Below are 21,808 nucleotides of genomic sequence, written 5' to 3' on the forward strand. Positions count from 1 at the left end.
TTTTTTTTTTAGATGTTGGACCTTAAGGACCAGAGCCTACCAAGCTGTACATCACTCAATCACACAATCTGACTCGTGCATCAAAGGTTTTGTTCCAAAGTGCTGTAAAACAAATTATAGTACTGTATTTGAGTACAATGAACTAGAGAAGGTATCACCAACGTAACTGGAATTTGATGTTAAAGCTGACTTGTCTCGCTCTGCCAAGTTTAGTTCTCGACTTGAACCTTTGTGTTCATAAAGCCTTTTTGCGCGTCATGTTGGGAGGCCTCCCAGCAGGGGATTTCCATTATCCCCTGCAAAACCATGCGTTCATGTCTTGTGTGATATCGTATAGGATAGAGTTTCATACTTGGGATTGGTTGTGGGATTAGTGCGTTTCAGTTCTTTAGGAGAAAACAAACGTGGCAGAGAGACAACTCGGGTTATTTAACCGAAAGTTACACCAAATTTGACACCCAACAGGACATGGTCACATGTTTTGTTTTTTTAAATAGACTTTGCCACCTAAAGCCAGATAATATAGACTGTGCTTTCTGTAATGACATTGTAGATTTGTACTGTATTTATTGCCCTCTTTATATCGAGTAAAACATATTTCTCTTAACTGGCTTTGACTGGTATATTTTCCAAAGTTTTTTTTCTTAAAGATGTGGAATTCTTTATCAACAAATTTCATAACATGTTACTGTAGACTGTGTACTTTGACACTGCCTCAAGTGTCAGCTTTATCTCAAACAATGTACACCATTTGTCATTTATAGTTGAAGTAAAACTTCAAATGGACAGGACTTAAAATGTTCCCTTTTTTTAAAAAAAGGGAGAACTAGGTCGATTATTTTTATTTGGTATTTATTTTAACAGTAGAATGCCAAACCTTCAGCTAAGGCAGATTACTAAAGCATTTCTAAATTAACCACAATACCGAGATAGTTTCAGTCCCTGGCTTCTCCTGTTTTGAATCCCCCATTGTCACTTGTGTGAACTAACAACTTCAACAATATCACTTTGCATAGTGTGGGTTGCACAGCAACTCAACAACTCAAATATTGACAGTTTGACAAATAGTGAAAGGAATAATTTAATGATCTGTGTCAGTGTTGGTTTGTATTTTCACACCTGTATCTGACGCCAATTGTTTGCAATCCTTGACGCAAAAACATTTTATTCCAATTACTGATTCATTTTTTTTTTTATTTGTTTGCAACTCAGTTTTTCAAAACTATCAATGTGAAAGGCAAATTTTAAAAATGCTTATGAACTGAATATTCCAAATCCTGTTTGAATAGATCAGCAACTTCCAATGTAATGTATGTAAATGATCTCTTTCCAGAGATTGAAACATTCAATTTATGTACTTTTCTGCAAGTGAAAGCATTGTTTTGGTTGTCAATTTTTAACAAGTATCAAGATGACAATCAGATCACTTTGGATAGAGGTTAATATCTGGTCTGAATTGGGTCAATGTTTTTGATCTCAGTTTACATATTTTACTCAACATCCTAAATAAACAATTAAACATTACATATGTAACATGTTTTATATGTTGACTGTTGTGCTACTGCTCACCATATGGAAAAAGTCCCTCTGCTACTAAAAGTCAAAGGATCAAAATAAAAATGTCTGAAGGATGCAGACTATGACGAGATGCACCCTGGTCTCCCCCTCCACACTCTTGTTATAGTTGTAGCTGGGATAGCTGCACTCACAGCTGCAAAGCTATACTGCAAGACACAGGGCACCAGGTGCAGACAGATGTGAACTGTTTTGGAGCTAGAGCAAGTGGGTGCAGTCAAACTTGACCTACCTTTGGGTAGAATAAAGGCCAGCATCTCATCATCTAGTGGTCAAATAAAACCCTAAAAACAAACACTGATGTACAAATCTGATCAGGTTTTATCACTTATACTGATGGATAAATTATCAAAGTAGATGGCCCTAAGTGTTGCAGCCCTAATCAGAAATAACTGAAACAAAACTAACAAGTAGATATTGTGCCTTCGAACAGATTTATCATAATTTAAAAATATATATAAATAAATCTCCACTCTGTCAGGAAGTATCAAAGACTGATTTTGGCTCCTGCTTTAATGTTGAAGATGCTTGTTAATTATGGTCTTAATCAATGGACAACAATAATTGTAATTAAATACACAAAGCATCAGCTTTATATTGATATTGAACTATTTTATATTGAAGAAAATGAACATGTTGAAATATTGCCCACAGTCAATTTGCACATTTCCATGTCCAGTTGTGAGGCCATGAGAAGTATTGACATTATCATTATTGTATTATGATTAAAATTGATATCAGTATAAATTCTTCTTCAGCTTGTATATCATTCAAACTGCTGCTTGTATAAATGACATATATAGTATGCTATACAAATATGACCATTTTTAACTATTTGAACGGAACCTAACAGTCTCTACTTGTAAAGTTTATTTTAATAAAGTTCCCTAATTTGTTTTTCTTTAATTTTTTAATAGCATTTTCTTTCTCTACTGCACTCCTGAAACTTTAATGGAAAAAACCTAATTGCTTGAGATCAGCAGAAAACCAGATACAGTATGTTGTCAATTAGAATTCAAAATATGAACTGAAAACACATGACCTTGACCTCGTCGGCAGCATTTGTTTCTGACTGTGTCTCTACTGTGTCTCGCTAACAAACATCTGAACCCTAATGGACAAAAACGCTTGTCTGCCCTCTTGAGTCACAAGCCAGCCATTTGAATGGAGGCCAGATTAGTTCATTTAAACAACTGCATTTGGGGGCCAGCTGCTTCTTGCGTTGGGTAAAAAATAAAACAAAATCATATTGACCTACAGTAGTTAATTGCGACATCAATAATCAATAACATACCAAGGCTTTCTTGCATATCTTTAAAGACACAACACTGTACCACATTAAATTCTTTGCCGATGCCTGACTTCAGCATACTAGTGGTGCCCCTACCCTTCCAAATGTCTGTGCGCAGCATATAAACCAACAGGTGAGCAAGTCAAAAAAATGCAATCAAACCCAAATGCAGAAGCACACATGAACGGTCAGGTGTATATATGCTGTCTTTGACAGTCTGCCAGTCTGCAGCCATGCAGCCCCAACTGAGCTCTGTAAGAATTGCCAGACTGCAGCAGACCAGAGCACAGAGAGGAGGTTATTAATGGCCTTCCTTATTTTAAATGACAGTGTGAAAACAGTGGTGGCACCATGCAGACCCTGCTAGCTGCAAACCTTTCTTTCATCCCATCTGTCTTCACGGCTCTCCGTCTCCTCGGTCCTAATGGGCCCGTGCCTGTGGTTCTGTAACTTTACTCCTAATGCATCCACGTCTGTCACCCGGGTCAGACTTGAAAGAACGTGATAATGTCCTGGATACTTTTTGCATTGTAATTGCCCTTGACTCTGCCTTGCATTTTCTCCTTTTTTTTCACTTGCCCTCTTGTCTGCTTTCCTTTCATTCATTCTTCAGAGACTCTGAACGCCACCTATCACCACACCCTGCTGTGGATTTTGACACCTGTCTGATGTATGCCTCTCTATTCTCTCGCACAACCTGGGCACACATGGATGGCCTATCAATCACTCTGCAGCCTCATCTCTCTCTCTCTCTCTCTACAGCTCAGCCGATCACACGTGACTGGCTTCAGTCTGAATGTGATGTAAATGAGAGTGTGACAGTTCGAACACAAACAGATGTTTCTTAGTCAGACACTAAATCTGCCTAGTCCCGTAGTTCATGACCAATGTGTTCCCTTGAGATTTTTAGCATACCTATTTCCAAATTCATATTAACATGTAATACCACTTTTAACAAAGACAGGCAGCTAAAGTCACGACCTATTGCAGCCCACCAGACATCATAACACTGCGGGACCTCAATATGGCAGAAGCCATTATGGATTGGTCATTTCACTCCACTTCTGGGAGTGAAGTGGGAAGCTAAAGTGACACCTCTGCTCCCTGGTGACAGACCTTTTATGAGGAAAACCACTTCCCAAGGTTTGAATGAATAACTTGTGTGGATATTGTGGTTTTCCATCAGTTGTGGAGGACTTCTCTTCCAGATGGAGTGATGGATCTAGCAGTCTGGGGGACTGGGTTTCAAGCCCACAAACCTGACTTTTTCAGTGGCTTTGATCTTTGGTGTTTTTTTTTTTGCTCAGTGTGTTTTATCTACCGGGTTTGAAGAAATGCAAAATGACTTGGTGATGTTGAGGTTTAAGTGTCGGATTGAAGACAAGGGGAATTATGATCTAAATCGACCCATATGACCCCAGCTTCTGTGGAGTGAACATATTCAGTTTAAGAAATATAGAGTGTGGCTTTAAAAAGAAAACAATTGTGGACAATTACGAGATTTCCTGTCAAAGTCTCCAGCTACAAAATATTATTTTCAAAACGCTCACATTTCGTACATAATTTATCTTCTACTATGCTTAAAAATGAGGCGGAGTGGTGTGTGAGGCTGGGAACTAAAGTTGCATTCATTTTACTTTCTAAAACAAAACATGCAGTGCCTCCACCTCCACCACAGCCACCAGAGATTTAAAGCAGGAAATCCAGTACTAACATTAGCCTGAAAGACACATTTATCACTTTCGGCGTGATTCAAAAATTGCACCTGGTTGGTACCATTTTAAAAGGCTCTGGGCAATGATTACGATTACGATAATAAAAGTACATAATGAAGACGGTATAATGCAAAATGCCTTCACCCAGGGCATCTGCGAAATATCAAATTAAAATGAAACAATTGAAATGTCACAGACAAATGCAGAGAGAGAGGGAGTTGTGGGGAGTGTAATATTTTATTGCAAAAAAACTTTTCCTAACAACCCGAGGTAGGAAAATAGATATGATGCACAGTGAAACGGAGACAATACAATGAATTGCCCGTATTAATGATCGCAGGATGAAGGACAGCTGTGAGCAGGTAAAAATAAAAACAATTACCAGGACGTATTTCACTCACTAACACACAAACAAGAAATAAAACTCCTGTGCAGTATCAACATGAAGGGAAGAAGAGTAGATAGACCTAAATCAACTTTACATCCAGTAAAATACAATGCATGATAAAGACAGGTGAATATGTTAGAGGGGGAGTGTACTTCCCGACCTGCAGGGAGTTTAAAACCACATCATACTAGTAAATACAATAATACAAAATAGAACATTATAGCAGCATCCGTTATAAAATATATGTAAAGCATAATTATATAAAAATAAATGTATAACAATCTGTTCTCCAATCATTAAAAAGTACAAAATATGACAAGACACCTCTCCAGAGCACCGTTGAAATGTGCCAGACAATAAAAAATGATATTCATCCTTAAGTGCCATTATAATGTTACATCATAGGCTTTTTTTATGATCAGTATTCATGACGAGCTACTAGTTTTAAAAGGCAAGACAATGGCACAAAGAAAAAAAAATGTGTATTACTATTAACAGATATGTACAATACATTATCAAACCATTCAATGTATTTACAGATTATAAAATGTCCCACTAAGGATGACAAAAATCAAAACTCCATGCAAGGGAGGACAGACAGGTTCATTTTGTGTATGTGTCAAGTTTTTGTTGCTGGGTTTACGCTGTCATGGAGACGACCCCTAACCCCGGAGTGTAGCAAAGCCAGAAACATTTCACTCATTGAGTTTGACAACAGGGCTTGATTACCACCTATTCAACAGCCCAAGTGCACTTTCTGTTTGATGAAGCCGCCCTCTGGGGTACTCAAATCACGGCAAACACCCAGAACGCCTTTCCTCCTGGGGGATTTTGAAGGCTGCAGGGGGAAGGAGAGTGAGAAACAAGAGGGGCGAGTCAGTCTGGGTGCAGCATGTGTCAGAAACAGAACAAGTCCCAGCCCTTTTTTGTAGCGAGACGTAGATGACAGACTCGCACAAACAGCTCGACTTGGTGTTTTAGGGAGAAACGTCCGCCTCAGTGTGTTGTCTGACACTCTGATGACAGATTAGACACAAACAGATCGAGGCTGCGGCTCCCTGGGAAAACAGATAAACCATCCATTTTTTTACACAAACACGAGGGGGACTCCGTGTGTTAATCCAACAAAGACAGACGTGCCGTGGCGCTTGGGGAGACAGATAAATGATGGGCAGATAATAACAGATGTCAGGCATCTCATCAGAGTGACAAAGATAAATGTGGTGGGGAGAGACAAGGCACTGTGAATGTTTGTCCTATACACAGGTCACTTTAGTACAATTTAAGAAGTGAACACACACATGTGGGTCACAGGGGCTGGCACAGGCTGCTCATCTTAATTCTGCTGCTTAACACACTGGTACGGCATGGATTCAGCACATGCTTTTACTTAACATCGCCAGAGTCTTTACACGGAATCCAAACCGACCAAAATGTAGTGACCTATAGTAACTTTCTAATTAATAATTCAGTGTAACTATCACAGCCTCTCACTTTAACCTTATGTGAGGAGCTATGAAATGACCCAGAATAACACGGCACAGAAGTGGCACCTTTTTGCCTCAGTTGAGCTTCTTAACATTCCAGTCGCTGCATTACCATCCAGCGATGTCTCTAGGTTTCTACTCTGTCTTGGCACACGGCAATAAATAAGGTTAACTACAATTAAATTGCCCCTTATTCGATCATCAGACAGTGGATCTGAGACGCACGTCTCATTCCCACAAGAACGGAGGAAGTTGGGATCGAGAGAAAGAAGGAAAACTGATTTTGACGTCAAAGTAACTTCCTTCAAAGAAAATAAAAGCCCTACACTGTAATTTATAGTGTTTCTGTCAATTATAACAAGTTTTATGAGTAAAAGAAAGAAAAAATGGTCAAATGTAATCCAACTATGTATTAGAATGTGAGTTAAACAAACAGCATCATCATAATGATTTTAAGTTTATTCTTCACTTGACCAAGTGGAAAAAATGGGTGAAAAAAACCTTTTAATTAATTAATTAATGCATTAGAGTAAACAAGGTCTGTTAGTGTCCATGATCCTTTAGTCTACTGTGGTTCAGGCGCAGCATGGGTGCCGTTATCTATCACACTCCTATTGATTATTTTAGGTTACAGACAGTAGTGTTTAATCACTTCAAGCGCTCCCACCTTTTCTAGCCTTTTATTGAATAGAATAGAACAAAGAAGAAGATTTTTCTTTTTTCTCCCCATTAAATATGATAAGCACAACAAAGTGACCAGTTAGGGTCAACATTGTCTCCACATTCATATTTAAATTGACTGTAGTTGGTTAATCTTGCATTTGGGTCAATATTCAATGATAAATCTTTGAACAAGGCCTGAGAGTTCTATGGTACAACAAGCCATGTTATCATCTCAATGTTTACAGATAGGCCTGACATGCATTTAATAGGCGGAGTTAGTTTTCAAGTGGCTGTTTGCAAAGTTGTTAATTTCTATTCAATATAACCGGATGTTCGGTGTTAGTTGAGGTGGCCAGGGAGCGTTTGAAATATGTGTTTTCACAAAAGGAGTAGGAAGCCGTCTGGTCTCTGTAATCTCATCTTGTTAAAGTTCATCCAACACATCAATGTAGCTAAGCCAAAACTTAATACTGTATTGATCCCTTTTGAGATCCAGGATTCTTAATGCATGTGTTTTGATTTCTTTTTCTCTTTTTTGTCTTTATCTGAGCCACTTTATTAAGATGTAGACCCTTGTCCGGTTGTTTTTGGTTTACTACGGACAAAAAAAAAACCCCTCTCAGTACAAAATTGTAATGCACTCATCTCCTCCAATCTAATTGCCAAGCAATTAATTATTTTAAACGAGAAGCATGCTAATCACCCTCCCATGTGCACTACATAAGAGATGTAATGAACTGCCAGCATCTTGAAAAGATTGGGTCCACAAGGGAGAGCAGAGTAGATAAATTTCTCTCTACCTGAGAGCTATTGATTTCTCATTCCTGCTCTCTGGGCCTCAGCAAATTAACCCATTCACTCTGAGAAAGGATGCTGTCATGAGACTCAAACAACATTTTTACCATGGTATGCCAGGTTACCCTCTCATGGTAAATAAATGGTAAATTCAGTTTATAAGTAAGGTTAATTTAACCCTTAACACATGAGCCTCAAAATGTCCGTTTTGCTTATTTTAACCATAAAGGGTCCAGAAAACATCCTGAATAACTTTCAATGTCTGGCAGTTATTTACAATTTACTGCATGTAAAAATACTGTATGAACAAATTTAGTTTTATTAAGAAACACCAGATTGTGTGTGTTAATTTTGAAATTTGAACAGTAAAACACATATTTAAAATAACATTTGTTTGAGAGTTTTTTCAACTCTCTGGTGACAAAGACGCTGATTCGCCGGCTTCCTGAAATTACCGTAATAACCACACGTTGGTTTGATGTGCAACTTCTTAGCTTTCAGAAACCGTTGGAATTTTTCCGATAGCACAAACCATCACATAATTATGGTAATGCAAAGTACACTCGCTGTTAAAGGGTTCATTTGACGTAAAAAAAATATCTTTAAAATGTTAAGACTGACAATAAACAAAAGTAATTCAACTTTAGTCGTGAGATTATCATACCTCTCAGAGGAAATGCCATTTTGGTGTGACGCGATGTAGTGTTTTCGTTTGTCCACTGGCATCACATCAATGTAACCACCGGCATCGTTTCTGATGACTCCTGCGTGAACTGCCGATCGACATATACTGGAGCGCTACAAAGGGAACATGAGCACATGAGAAAATGTGTGTTCATTTCCTGCTTTTACATCAATAAATACAAAAACAACACGGGAGCTTTTTGCTAATCCGGCCTAAAAAAAAACCCATTGCACTTACATCAGAGTATATCCTGGTTCCAATTACTCTAGATATGTGTGGGTTCTCCTCCATACAGTTTCTTGGGCAGTATAATCTGCAGAAGCAAAAATGGGAGTATGAGTAACAAGTAGAATTTACATCAAGAAAGTGAATGATAGTCACAGTCATACTGTACCTCGGACAGTGTTTTACAGGCTTTTGGAAAGGACACAACTGTGCCACTGTGGTGTCACACGAGATGGCTTTGACTGTAAGAAACAGAGACGATGCCGTCATTGTCAACAAATACAGCTGCAGCAAAGCTTCTGTTTTGTGATTTAACATAAAATGTAACACATCAGACTAACCTGTAACTCTAGAAACTGTGAAGGAATTGGCGCTTTGATATTTTCTGTCAAGGGGGAGGCACACAACATTGGTATTATTTATCACCATTTAAAATAATGGGCAAAACTCTTTATTAAATCCTAATATTATCATCTCACCCTAAAGACTGGACTCCATTCTTGTTGGATTTGATGAAATAGTCCTTCCTGCCTTGTCTTGTCACATCCATCCAACCTCCATCGTTATCTATGACACCGGCATGTAAACCGGCTCTGCACACACTGGATTGCTGCAACACAACAACATTTATTCACATTTGCGAGCAGCTCTTTGATAAAGTAGCCTATATGACAGTTTTGACAAAACATTCATGGTGCTAATTAACATAATACTGACTGCTGTAGATAAAATAACATCATTTTGGACTCACCATTTCAAAGTACACCGTCCCAACTACTTTTCCTGTAGCGTCTAGGCACCCAGCAGGACACTCATATCTATAGAATAATGAACATAACATTGTGAAATGTAATATATACAGAAATTTGAGTTAATTTCATGATAGTTTCTATTAATTGTACCTATTACACGGTGTTCCTTTGCACTGATCTCGAAGTTTAGTGTCACAGGTAACCATCTGAGCTGAAACACACAAGCACACGAGGAAACAACACATATGAAACTTGGCCAAGACTATTGTGATGCCTCAAGAATCAAAGAGAAGAATTCCTGCAGCAGGGTTTGGGGTGGTCAGCAGTACTGGAGGAAGTGTCTCAGCTTACCAACACAGGCCCCATGCACTGCAGAGAGGAAGCCATTTAAAAACCACAGCGAGCCCCTCTCGACCCTCAGCCCCTCTCAGTCAGCCAAAAGCAAACACATACTCAAGGGATCATGCTAAAATAGACCTTTCCCTCCCCGCTCCGACGAGTGACTCGTAATATTAAGAACACTTCAGAAACTGTCAAGCTTAATCAGGGAGATGACAGATTAAAAAGTACAGAAAATCAAGACAATTTAAGATAAATTGGAAGTAAAATGTTTCCGGTCAAGGCCTATGTTTTCTTGTACTTGCTATCCATTCTTGGCAGCCACTCATGAATTCTTTGGTTTTAACCCAATTTTGAAAAGCGGTTTTCCTTCTCTTTTTTTTTTTTTTCTAACAGTAGATATTGTCCTATAATTCTTGCCACTCTGTGCACCTCCCATCCCTAAAACCAGATCCTCCACGCCCCCCGTTTTGAGATGTAATTAGATACAGAATAAACAGTTAAATGGCAGCTTACACATCTGCTGTGTGTTGACCACTTCATTCTTCTGCAGGTTCTCTGTGGGGGGCTTGGTGGGAGCTGGGGCAGGGAGACTGGGAGGCTCGGGTTTGGAGGCCCGGGACCAGGGCTTCTGCGGTGTATGGGGGGCCTCTTGCTCAATGAAGTTGTTTTCTTCAGTTTCCTCTTCTGGAGGATAGGAACTGTCATCTTTAAGTAACGTCACAAAAAAGGGTAGTAAGCATTTCTCTCTTACAGGCTTTCTTAATCTACAATATTTTCCCCAACACATACCTTTATAACAGAGGTTGTCCTTACAACCTCCTCCATAGCTGGGGGGACAGGCAGAGCATGGGGTGCCATGTTTGTAAGGCGCATAGCCCCACCAGTTCCCTCTGTTCAGGTCACATCACACAGATTTAATAAAACACGCTGCTTTCCGACACTCACAACATCACTATGGGGGATATTGTCATATTATAATGCCTCAACGATAACATAAGATGCAGGTTGTATCTCAGAGGTGTATCTATGAAGGTACAACAAAACAAATGTGCTCACTTTGGTGAGTAGTTGCAGACAAGATAGACAGCTTTGGCCCAGATCTGTCCCCACACATTCATGTTGTAACACAAGTTAACAGCACAGCCGATCCGACTACTGGTGGCCCAGACCAGCTGTAAAACAATGACAAGACAGAAAAGGAAATTATAGTACATGATTGTACATCCTTGGAACAACAACAACAAATAGTAATAATAAAAAACATTACTGTCCACAACTATGGTAGCTACCTGTGTATAATGAGTGCAAACTGGGCCGGAGCATCTGAAAGGGCAGTAGGGGTTACACTCCTGAGGGTAAGGGAAGGAAAAGTCTTTCACTTCATCGTACCAGGCCTGCACGTGGAAAGTGGGTGGACGATACCTGGAGAGATGAGCAATGTTCGGAACAACATTTCTTTTGTTTTGTGTCTCTGTCGGCGTGGGAGTTGGTATTTTGCATCAAAGCTGTTCCCTGTTTACTGCACGGCCGCTTGCCTTCCCCATACAATCCTCATATGGTGGGTGACCTTTACTTGTTGCCTGCTATTTAAATGATTGCTGGTGCGAAACAAAACAAACCTTGTGAATATAAATAGCAAACATAAAGTCGCACATATTCATCCACAAGCCACAAACTTTACATATTCAGACAGATGTGGGGGAAAAAGCTGAGCAGAGACTACATTTCAAACTGTGGACGCATGATTCATAAAATGTACGCAAGACTCAAGGAATTATTAGAAATTAGAAACCATTATGTTGTTTGTATCCAGTGGTAACACAGTGATGTAAACACAACACAACTATTTTAACCGCTATAAGCATCCAGTCATGCATTTCTGCTCTTTAAATAAAAGCGCTGACACTGACTTGACCCCAGGTGTAGCTCGTTAATGTGATTAGAGCGAGGTGGGCGTCTCGACTGTGTGTGTGTGAGTGATATGATTAGCTGAGGAACAAGAGTGTCTTTTGTGAGGCAGTGCTGCTTTCAGGTGCTCTGTGGGAGGTGGAACGTGAAGGAAACAATGAACATGTGACAGCTCTCTGTCGTGTTTTTCTTTGGTGCTGGAGAGTTTTTTTAGCTGTCAGTTGTGTAACTTTGACGGCTTGTTACTTGAGATTTGTTACACACGTCTTTTTCTTTACTTTCAGATATTCTTTACTAGTCAGATATGAATTGGGTTCATTTAAACAAGTGTTTTTTTTTACCATAAAAAAAAAGAAAATAAAGACAACTTGTTTACTTTAGTTTGTATTTAGGTCACCAATTAAAGTTTATATGTCATTTTCTTTTTTAAGTGGGTGAACACAATTTCACCAGCTTTGCAAAATGTCTTAGTTCCGATTGGAATTTACAATTCCATCGTTAACGTGGACGCAAAATGAAATGACCTGATTTTGGTGTGCGTACACAAGCGTCTAGCGTCAGAATGGACTATTTTGACATGCACAGTCGTGTCTAATTCTCCAGAAGACGAAGCTTCACTTTTGCTTCTGTGGTAAGTTGCCCGTGTCTGCTGTCTGCTATCCGTCTCCGTTTCATGTATGTTCATTATTCTTTTTTTGGAATGAAAATACAGCAGTAACAAAATGGAAATGTGTGACAATCACTATATACAGTACCAGTCCTTCAGATTGGCATGTTTACATCATATTTTTATTCTGATTACTTGTGTCCATATAGCTACTGACTTGCTTAACTTAATTTGTTTGCTTCCATTTGAAGTAATTGTTTTAATTTGTTTTCATTTTTCAGAGTATGAATCCTTTGACATTCCAGTGCTTCACACAAAGCACCGACGGGGTAAGTTGATTTCTATTGTGTAACACTGGGTCCAGAGAGCGATGCCTGTGTGTGTGCAAGGTTTAAACCAGCTGTAAAAGCAGCATGCGCACAGTATATGTTCTGTTCTTTCCAAAGGCAACATGTCTTAAGTCTAAACATGTAGAAAGTATGATGTGTGAATTACCTTCCCCAGTGAGCTCCCAGGTTCTGCCCAATCTGAGGCAGTAATCCAGCAGGGCCATGTTCCCACAAACAGGTCTCGGCCCACTCCTCTGCTGTTCGCTCCAACTCCGTGTCCCATTCCTGCACAAAACATGATAGAGGATATGAAACAAAATGCTGCACAGGATCGATCCAGATCTAAGGTGTGGTAAGTTTACTTTATGTTGAGAAATTACTGCCATTAACACATGTAACTGCACTGGTTTCTGAACTGAAATAGAAATGTATAATATCTCGATGTTTTGCTGCTGATGTAAAAAAAAAAAGGGCTTTCTGACTTCTTTACTTCTCTGGATGGGTTTTCCTATAAGCTTGGGTGTTATTCAAAAATGCTAAAGCTGAAGTAATACCTTCCATATGTCTCTGGTGAGATGTCTGGGTACAGGCTTTTATTTCACTTTACCTCTCTCTCAATTGCCCTCTCAAGTCAAGTTTGGCTCTGGTTGCATACTAAGGGATCATATTCCCATTTTGGGGTTTTCTGGGAATGCAGAGTGTCCTTCCTCTCCGCTGACCTACATTCTACCATCAAAAATGTTAGAATAACACCAGCTGTAAGTCCTCTGAAGGACACTATATGTTTCTGTAATTGCACACCTTCACTTCCTCTTTTGGAGTGGGATTATGAATGCAACAGTGAGGGGAGTTAATGAGTTTACATGCGCTTGTGCGGGAGAATGTGTGAGCACATGCACTGGTAAAGCAATGCAGGTGTCAGAAGTTCTCACATTTTCACACATCGGGCCCTGAAAGTCATAGCTTACCCTTTGTGAAAACGAATCCAATAACAGACACTAAAATAACTCCCTGAGTAGCAATACCAGCACCTCCTCCTCTGTCGTCCATCACGCAATTGCAGCTCCACCAGAAACAACTGCTGTTCTCTGCATTATTCCAGAAACACACACACCTACCTAACAACAGGATGTCTGGCTGTGTTGGCAAATTAACTCTTGCCTCTGAAGAGTTTAGTTTGCTGCTTGCCTTGGTTGCTTTATTTGTGCAAATCATCAGAGATCGAATTTATTTAATCACATATGATGTGAACATTCCAGGATTCCAGGACATCAAAATTGGGAGGGTATTAAAATATAATTTCTTGTTGGAAATCATTCAGTCATTATTTCCTCCACTATAATAGCTGATGATGCTGAAATAGAAACACTGGAGAGATTTAAGCCTGCTCAGAGCGAATCTGATTTCATTCTGCCCTTCGATTTCCTCCACAAGCGACCTCCTTGCTCTAAAAACAATCAATGTTATTACTGATAAGCAGACAAGACATTGCACTGAGCTGTTGTAACTGCTCAATGATCTGCACACCGCAGCGCATACTGTAGGACGTTCTGTACTCGAGCGGGGTCAGCACAATGCTTCTCCACCATTAATGAATGGTTTCACTTATGAAAACATTTATCTGTGACCACAACTACAATAGGTCTCCAGCCATAAATCACCAAAATTGTGGCCATTGCATCTTTTCGGGGGAATGTTCCTCCAGACATGATTTGCAACGTCTCCAAAGTATGTCTCGAATGAAAAATACCAACATTCCAGTTAAAAAACTCTGTTCCGTCATTCTCAAAGCTGGCAGGGAAAAATCAAGCTCACAACGTGTCGACCACTTCACATGTGCGTCTGCTGTTGAATGTCGAGTGAAGCCAGCTTGTCAAACTGCTGTTGTTTGTACAGTTCGCTTGGCAGAGGAGGCCTTGCAACCAAAACACCCACCACAACCGCACTTCTGCTGGGGCCCGTAAAGAAAAACACCTCTCTTGCTTAAGTCTTTCAACGCTGTGCACACTGCATTGTTTATTTCACTTAACACTTCATTTGTGGCCATTTTTTTTTTTTAACTGGGTCATCTGGTTGCATTCCAGAGGGTATAGAGGGCTACTTCCTTTGCAAGTTTAGGTTTCCTGTTCATAATCAATGGTGCATGCAGAGAAGTAATGAAAAGAAGGAGAAAGATGTGGGAAATGGGGAAAGAGAAGACGGGAAAGGGAAAAAAAAGTTTTTTTCGCCAAACAAGGGGAGAAGACAGGATTAAGGACAAGTGAAATAACTGGCAAATAAATACTTTAGGTAGAGTATAATGTAAGGTTTACTATATGTGGAGTGGAGGCTGTCCGATTTTGTGGCACCATACGTTTGCCTCTGTGCATTTCATTGATCCGTAATGCTGGTTTTGTTTGTTTCTTTTTTCCATGGGCTGGACTTGCTGACACATGCAACTCCAGAACCACAGTTCTCATAGCAAGTTAGAGGACACTGGTGAGTCAGGAACCGACTCACCAATTCCGAGGAGCTTCGAAACCCAAAAGACATCTGGAGAGGATGCACGACTGTGAGATTCTGAAGTGACCCATTTCCCAAAAGAGGAACCAGAGGGTGTTTTCCCACAGTGAAGGTATGGGCCATTGATGAGTGGAGCACGGAAAAGTTTCATAGAGATGCAAGTTTTGTCCTCTGGAGCATGAAGCTATAAACGTGTATTTTGCACCCCGGCAAAGTTTTATGACCGTGTTGCCTGAACTATTCAGGGAAGGTGCTATAGCGTTTGACATTTGGCATGAGACACATGTATACATGCTTGACATTACGTTATGCAGCTTTTGCGTGGTCTTTGGACTCCCACTGGGATATGACCCGTTGTCTCGCCTGCCAGTAACATTCGTATGATGCAGACAGCGCAGGTGAGGCCTGAAGACTTTGTGCTAATGTTGGCCTTTCACTGGAGCATGACCGTGGAGCTGGGACTGAGCCCTCGTATGTGCCACAGATATCACGGTGTTCAGCTGCTGCTCTTTACGTCGAGTGAGACAGTGGATGTGTTTTCAGCACCTGCTTCAAATCTCCCTGGGCTCCTCCCTTTGGATGCTGTCTGTATTCTCTGATAAAAACAGCTGAGTTTAGACCATAGGGCAAACCAAAGACACACTGGAGAGAATCCACCCTCCATCTGGCCTGTGAGCACAGCAAGAGAAGCTGAACAAAGCTGCTGGAACAAAATATGTTTGGGCTGCTCTGCTTAATCTTTCACCGCTGGAGTCTGATAATTACTTTGCATTTGGCAATTTTATCAATCTAAACAATTCCTTCCCTGACACTGATGCCGCCGAAGCAAGTTTCAAATGCTTGTTCGCATAATTAAACATCTTATGAAAGAGTGAATTTTATGTAAATGTATCGACTTTACACTTCCAGACTAAATACTGTTTCTCAGGTTGTCAGCAGCCACAGTATCAGACAATATCAATACTGTTTTAGCCTGAATCATGAACCACCCAAGTGCATCATAGAAAAGCCAAGTCAAACAAAAAGTAGGTGGGAGCCTTTCTCCCAAGATGCCATCTGCTTGTCTTTCTTCACTTCAGACACTGACATGTCTGTGTTTATACCTGTGGGTCAACATTTGAGTGAGAGGCAGAACCGCTGTCCCCACTACTGAGGCTGCACTGCAGCTTTGTGGATCACTACGGCGTGTGAATGCTGATCTGGGAAATTTTTTTGGGCCTCTGTGCCGGATAATGACAGAATGGGAACGCAGCCACAGGGATAAGGAAGACGGAGGCAGAGAAAGAGAGGAGGCAAGAGAAGGAAACAGATGAAGGGAGGAGGGAGGACATGGGGGGATTTGAATTGATGTTATCTCTGAGTCTCTGTGATGACTGCCACAGAGGGTCATGGAGGTTATGGTTTCTTACAATGGCACACAGTTATCAGAGCTGATGGGCAAATGGCCATGTATGTGTAACAGGATTTGTCTCAGTGTGTGTGTGTGTGTGTAGGGAAGAGCATGTCTATGAAGTATTCCAGTACAGTGAAGCTGTGAGGTTTCTGATAGGTGACAGCAGTTCAACAGAGACAGAGGGAACATCAACAAAAGAAACTGACATAAGAGAGTTGCAAATATGATTCTTTGTCTTCTTACTTTGTGCAAAATGTCTCTTTTCTAATGTCATTCTCGCCTCACTTTTATTCAACCCTCTTTTTCTTCTTTACAGTTATTTTGACACCTGTTTTGCTTTTCTTCCTTCCTCCCGTTGGTTTTAATCCCATCCCCATGCTATCTACTAATCCCCATTATCTTCACTTCTGTATCCCTTGCTTACTTTCACCCTCTTTTTTTCCTCACCTCACGTCCTCTTGTTGCTCGCCTCTCCATATTTCACCCCTGGGTGCCCCTGCAGCTAAAAAAACCGACCGACTGTAACAGGAGACAGTAGAAAGGAGCTGTGCACTGCTGGCTCAGCATTTGTGCCTCAGCCAGCGCTTTACACACTCACATATGCACACTTACACACACACACACGTACGCACAAGGGGTCCTCAAGTCCAAACTCTCAATTATACAATTACACAGTCCAGCAGCTGCCCCCAGCACGAACTGTTTATTTGCCTTTACTATAGAATAATACTGCCTTTTGTTCTGCAGCTCTTTAAGTGGAGATGAAAGGATGATAAAAACTCATTATTCCCCTGCACACTGTAGCGATATTTAACCTCTAAGTACACTTGGTGGCAATGCAGTGTGGCGGTCAAGCGGTGTCTACACATGTAGTGTATCTGGAAAGCTTCCAGGTCTGTGGAGCAGTTACTGTTAGAAGGTGTGGTGTGTGTGTGAGTGTGTTTGGTGGGGGGTGAGACAGCTGGTAAAACAAGGCCTGGTGCCTCGCTCTGTTCTTTCTACCGTGCAATTCTAATTGCACGGTGAAAAGTGATCTGGTGCTGTATACACACGTGACGGCCCGAAAGATGAAGTCAAACAAATGTGTTCGCAGGCGTAAAGAGAAAAAAAGAAGAAGAAGAAACTTGTAGTAATGTGATCATTGGCAAGTTTGTGGAATTCTTCTCTACAGGCAAAACAACCCAAAAGTCACATGGTTACAGATGTGTCTGTGTGTCTGTGTGTGAAGGTGCTTAGATGCTGGTCGGCTGCTTGTGAGGGAGCCAAGTCGGACAAGTGCCAGAGTGATCCGGTGACTGGGTCAGAAAGCTCTGCGGACCACAAACTCTTTGGGAGTTCAGAATGGGGTCAAAGTGTTTTAGCATGTATAAATCCCAGCGTAGCTTAAATGTGGAATTTCATGGCACAACACATTCATCTACCTACCATATACTCCATGTTGGACGCCGGCGGGTAAACCTGGCCCCTGAGCTTGTTGTGAAGGTCCAGAATTTGCTGAGCGTCGCTGTCGGTGATGGCCCTCTTCCCCCTCTGCTTGGCCTCCCACCAGTCCCCGTCCTCATCCAGGTACTTGTCCAGAATCTGCTGCCAGCCCGTGGAGTTAGGAAGCATCGCCATGGCGGCGGCCGTCTGGAGCACCAGGAGCAGGGACACGCCCCTCAGGGATAGGTGTTTCATTCTCGGTGATCTTGATGTCGGCCGGTGGATTTTTTGAGTTTGCGTGTGGCTGCACAGAGAGATGCTTCAGGGGCTGAGAGGAGAGATCAAGAGAGGATTATTGGAAGGGCTGAACCTGGTGCTCTGTGTAAAAGTGAAATAACTTGGGCCAGTGCTGAACTTGGTGACAGTGCACCAGCTTGGAGACACTTGGTCTGATGCACATGAGGAATCCACTGAGGCTAAGCTGGCAGGCTGACTAGTTTAAGTGAGAGAAATGAAAGAAAGAAAAAAATCCCAGCTACTCTTTAACTTCTTTGAATATTTTACAACTTTTTTTTTCTTCTCCTGAATCAAGAAGCATGTGAAGACAACTTGGGAGCTGTTAAATAGAAATGCAGCCTCTCAAAATCCAAGTAAGAAGTAAAAGTTGTGAGAAAAGTGCACAGAATGATTCATAGGGCAGATAATGTATTCACAACGAGATTGTCTGTATGTATAATTTGAGCTGAACTTTTTGGTATGCATGCTGCGGTGCTGACAGAGGCCGATATAACGAGCCAGCACCTAATGGAAAACTGTAAAGTGTAATGCATATGGAAATAGAAATGGAGTGGTGTGATTTAATGTGGACTTAGGAAATAATTTACCTTTAATGAATTGGAACTGAGCCTGCTTCTTCAGATCCTGACAGAGATCTGGCTGTGGGAGCGAGAAGGAATTAAAAGGCGCAAATAAAAATAAAAAAAAAAAAAGAAGGAAAAAAGGAAAAGTCCGTGTCCAAAGTGAGTTGCAGCGCTCAGGTGAAGCGATGAAGATAATGAGCGTGAATCAAAGTGGACTGATGTATTCGCTTCCCTCGCAGCACTTTTGAAAAGATGAAAGTTGCTCTTTCTTCTTGCAGGATTCTAACTCCAAAGCTGCTAAAGCATCACTTATCCACATTTTATCCTGAGCTCTGGCTGCGCTTCGCCAGTGCCGCCCCTGTCCACGCCTCTCCACAGTCCACACACACAGGGAAACGGCCCACTTTCGCTGCTCCATGCCAGGACCTGAGAGTGCGCGTCCCGGGGTCGAGCGCGCGTGTGGAGCCTGCATGTGCAGCAGCAGCAGCAGAAGCTTTTCTGTTTTTTTCCACACACACAAAAATCTACGTTTTCAGCGAGTATCACTTGAGACCTTCTGACACAGAAATACACAGACAGCCTGTATGCGCCAGCAAATGAATAATATTCCTGCAGAGAATTCTATGTTTACTGCAGCTTTACTCAGTTATTTTAAGAGTCACTTTTAATCTGTCTTGTATGAAGTAGCTAAAAATTGATACTTCAGTAAAAAAAAAAAAGTACAAGTATCTTACCAGAGAAGTTGAAATCACTTTTAATTACTTAAGTAACAGTCTTAAAGTATGTGACATTTACTTAAGGGTCAAAAGCCATTTGCTGATATAAAATGAACGTTTTAGAAGTAAAGGTGTTAAAAGTCTACATGTGTCCTTGAGCAAGACACTTAACCCCATGTTGAAGCGTGTGAATGGCACAATTATAGTGTAAAACAGCTCATCAAGATTAGAAAAGCTCTATATAAATACAGACCATAACCAAGTCTTCTTCTTCTGATTTTGTTTGGTAGTGACAAGTAACAAAGAGAGTTACGGGATAATGTAGTGCAGTAAAAGTGTTCTGTCTTTATAATATTCCTGAAAAATAGCTCCACTTCCACTTGTTTTTAATCTTAAATTAAACTTAACTTATAGCTGTAGTGAGTAGAAAACGTCTGTGTTTACATTTCCAACATTGTACACACGTGATTCAATTTACATCCAGACAGGCGACAACAGCAACACTGAGCAAGTAAAGCGAGCTTTCAGAGGTGAATTCCGACAAGAGTGATGCTTCTTACCCCCTGATATGCTCCTGCTGTAAACACACAAGCACTCCGGCAGTCAGGTCTGATAGTATTCAGACGAAGGGCGCTGCATATACTGTAGATAATGTTGCATCGACACTCACCAGCCACTTAATAAGGTGGTGTGGTAGCCTGACCTGTTGTGCCCTCAGAGATCGTCTTCTGCATAAAATGTTGATAACAAGTGGATATTTGGCAGCTAAGGCAGGGTTGGGAATAGAGATGGTCTTCATAAGTAGTTTATTTTGGTTGCTGTTACCTGCATTTTTTTTTTTCTTTTATCATTTTTGAGCCACTCTCCTTTGACCTCTGGCATCAACAAATCATTTTGTTGATGTCAGGAGCAGGTAAGCTGCTCCTAACTGGATATAATCCCCCCCCCCTTTTTTTGGTTCTATTCTCTGTAAACCCTAGAGATGGCTGTGCTTGAAATTCCCAGTAGATCAGCAGTTTCTGGAATATTTAGTCCAGCCCACCTGGCACCAAAAAAACATGCCAAACTCAAAAAAAGGTCACTTTTCTTCCCTATAATGAAGCACATTATTGCTATTGTCTCATATTTGCATTAGTGTGCAGTCGTACTTATAAAGTGTGTTCAATGTATCTTAACAGGTAATCAGCGTCCATCCTAAGAGAAGTAACTTTCTCTGATATGCTGTTGTTGCACTGTTCCTCTTGCCTGGAGTATGACTTCAAGCAATAATAAATTAACTTAAAGCAGAACTTCCTTCTCTGTGGGGCCATGCAGAGAAAGCGTCCCCATCCTCCGGAGCCTAACTGTTCACAGGTGACTCCGTGGGGGGATTAAAACGCAAACAAACTCTCGGTTAATTCCAAACCCTGAACTTTTCGTCACAGTTTCCCCCGCCGGCTGCAAATTCCATAATGGAGAGAGGGGGGGAAAAAAAGGCACGTTTTGCACCTTTTGTCGTTCTGGTCATTTTCAGTGGCAGCTGTGGCACATGTGGAAACAGTAGCTAATCACCAGACCTCGGCTTCCAGTGCAGACCCACTTAGCACAGAAGGGGGCACACAATCTTGCTGTAATTCAGAAAACACCGGCCGAGCCAACATCGATTTTTCTCTATGTCTGTCTGTTCTGTAAATCTCCCTTGTTTTCATGACTGCTGTTTTTTTTGTTTTTGGCCTTCAGCCCTTTTCCATCAGGTGAGTCTGGGACTAAATAGACGGCTCTCTCTCTCTCTCTCTCTCTCTCTCCTCCTTAGTCATGCTGTTGCTGCTCATACTCTCATACAGCTTGCATTCTGAGACAATGGATAAGGTCATAAGGCGAAAATACAAATACTACAATGTTAATCAACTAAGCATCCTAACATTTCGCCAATAATTCTAACTTTGAAGAACTACCTTCAAATTGAACTTGTCAAAAGTAAAAGTACCCGTGAAACAAGTACTGCGAATGATATATTGCATGTATGATGTTATTTAATTGTAAATAATGATGTGCGAGATTCATATTTACAATAATAGATCTTTGTGGCGAAGCTTTACATCACGTTGATGAGAGCATTATTGGTTTTCCACCCCATAAAAGGTTGCACAGATAAATCAGATGGGATGTGAGAT

The 21,808-nt window shown here is 41.0% G+C and overlaps 1 protein-coding gene and 1 long non-coding RNA gene across 5 annotated transcripts in view; one reads left to right on the forward strand and one right to left on the reverse strand.

Annotated features, from left to right (window-relative positions):
* Positions 1-1,225, forward strand: part of LOC122770779 — a 43,325-nt gene extending 42,100 nt beyond the window's left edge. For all 4 annotated transcript variants that reach the window (XR_006360550.1, XR_006360553.1, XR_006360551.1 and 1 more), the window contains one exon: positions 13-1,225. This is a non-coding gene — a long non-coding RNA (uncharacterized LOC122770779). The remainder of the gene's footprint in view (positions 1-12) is intronic.
* Positions 1,226-4,799: 3,574 nt separating this feature from the next.
* Positions 4,800-19,220, reverse strand: LOC122781727 (cysteine-rich secretory protein LCCL domain-containing 1-like). The gene is made up of 15 exons (XM_044045694.1): positions 18,964-19,220; positions 18,083-18,407; positions 12,929-13,047; positions 11,208-11,340; positions 10,975-11,090; positions 10,708-10,808; positions 10,432-10,623; positions 9,727-9,787; positions 9,576-9,642; positions 9,304-9,434; positions 9,166-9,209; positions 8,994-9,066; positions 8,837-8,912; positions 8,579-8,712; positions 4,800-5,807 (listed from the first exon to the last, which is right to left on the reverse strand). Exons 2-15 carry the CDS (start codon positions 18,332-18,334, stop codon positions 5,756-5,758), a joined length of 1,551 nt encoding a protein of 516 aa, XP_043901629.1. The 5' UTR covers positions 18,335-18,407; positions 18,964-19,220; the 3' UTR covers positions 4,800-5,755.
* Positions 19,221-21,808: the final 2,588 nt, after the last annotated feature.

Source organism: Solea senegalensis, linkage group LG1 (assembly GCF_019176455.1).
Source record: "Solea senegalensis isolate Sse05_10M linkage group LG1, IFAPA_SoseM_1, whole genome shotgun sequence".
In the NCBI taxonomy this organism is placed as follows: domain Eukaryota; kingdom Metazoa; phylum Chordata; class Actinopteri; order Pleuronectiformes; family Soleidae; genus Solea; species Solea senegalensis.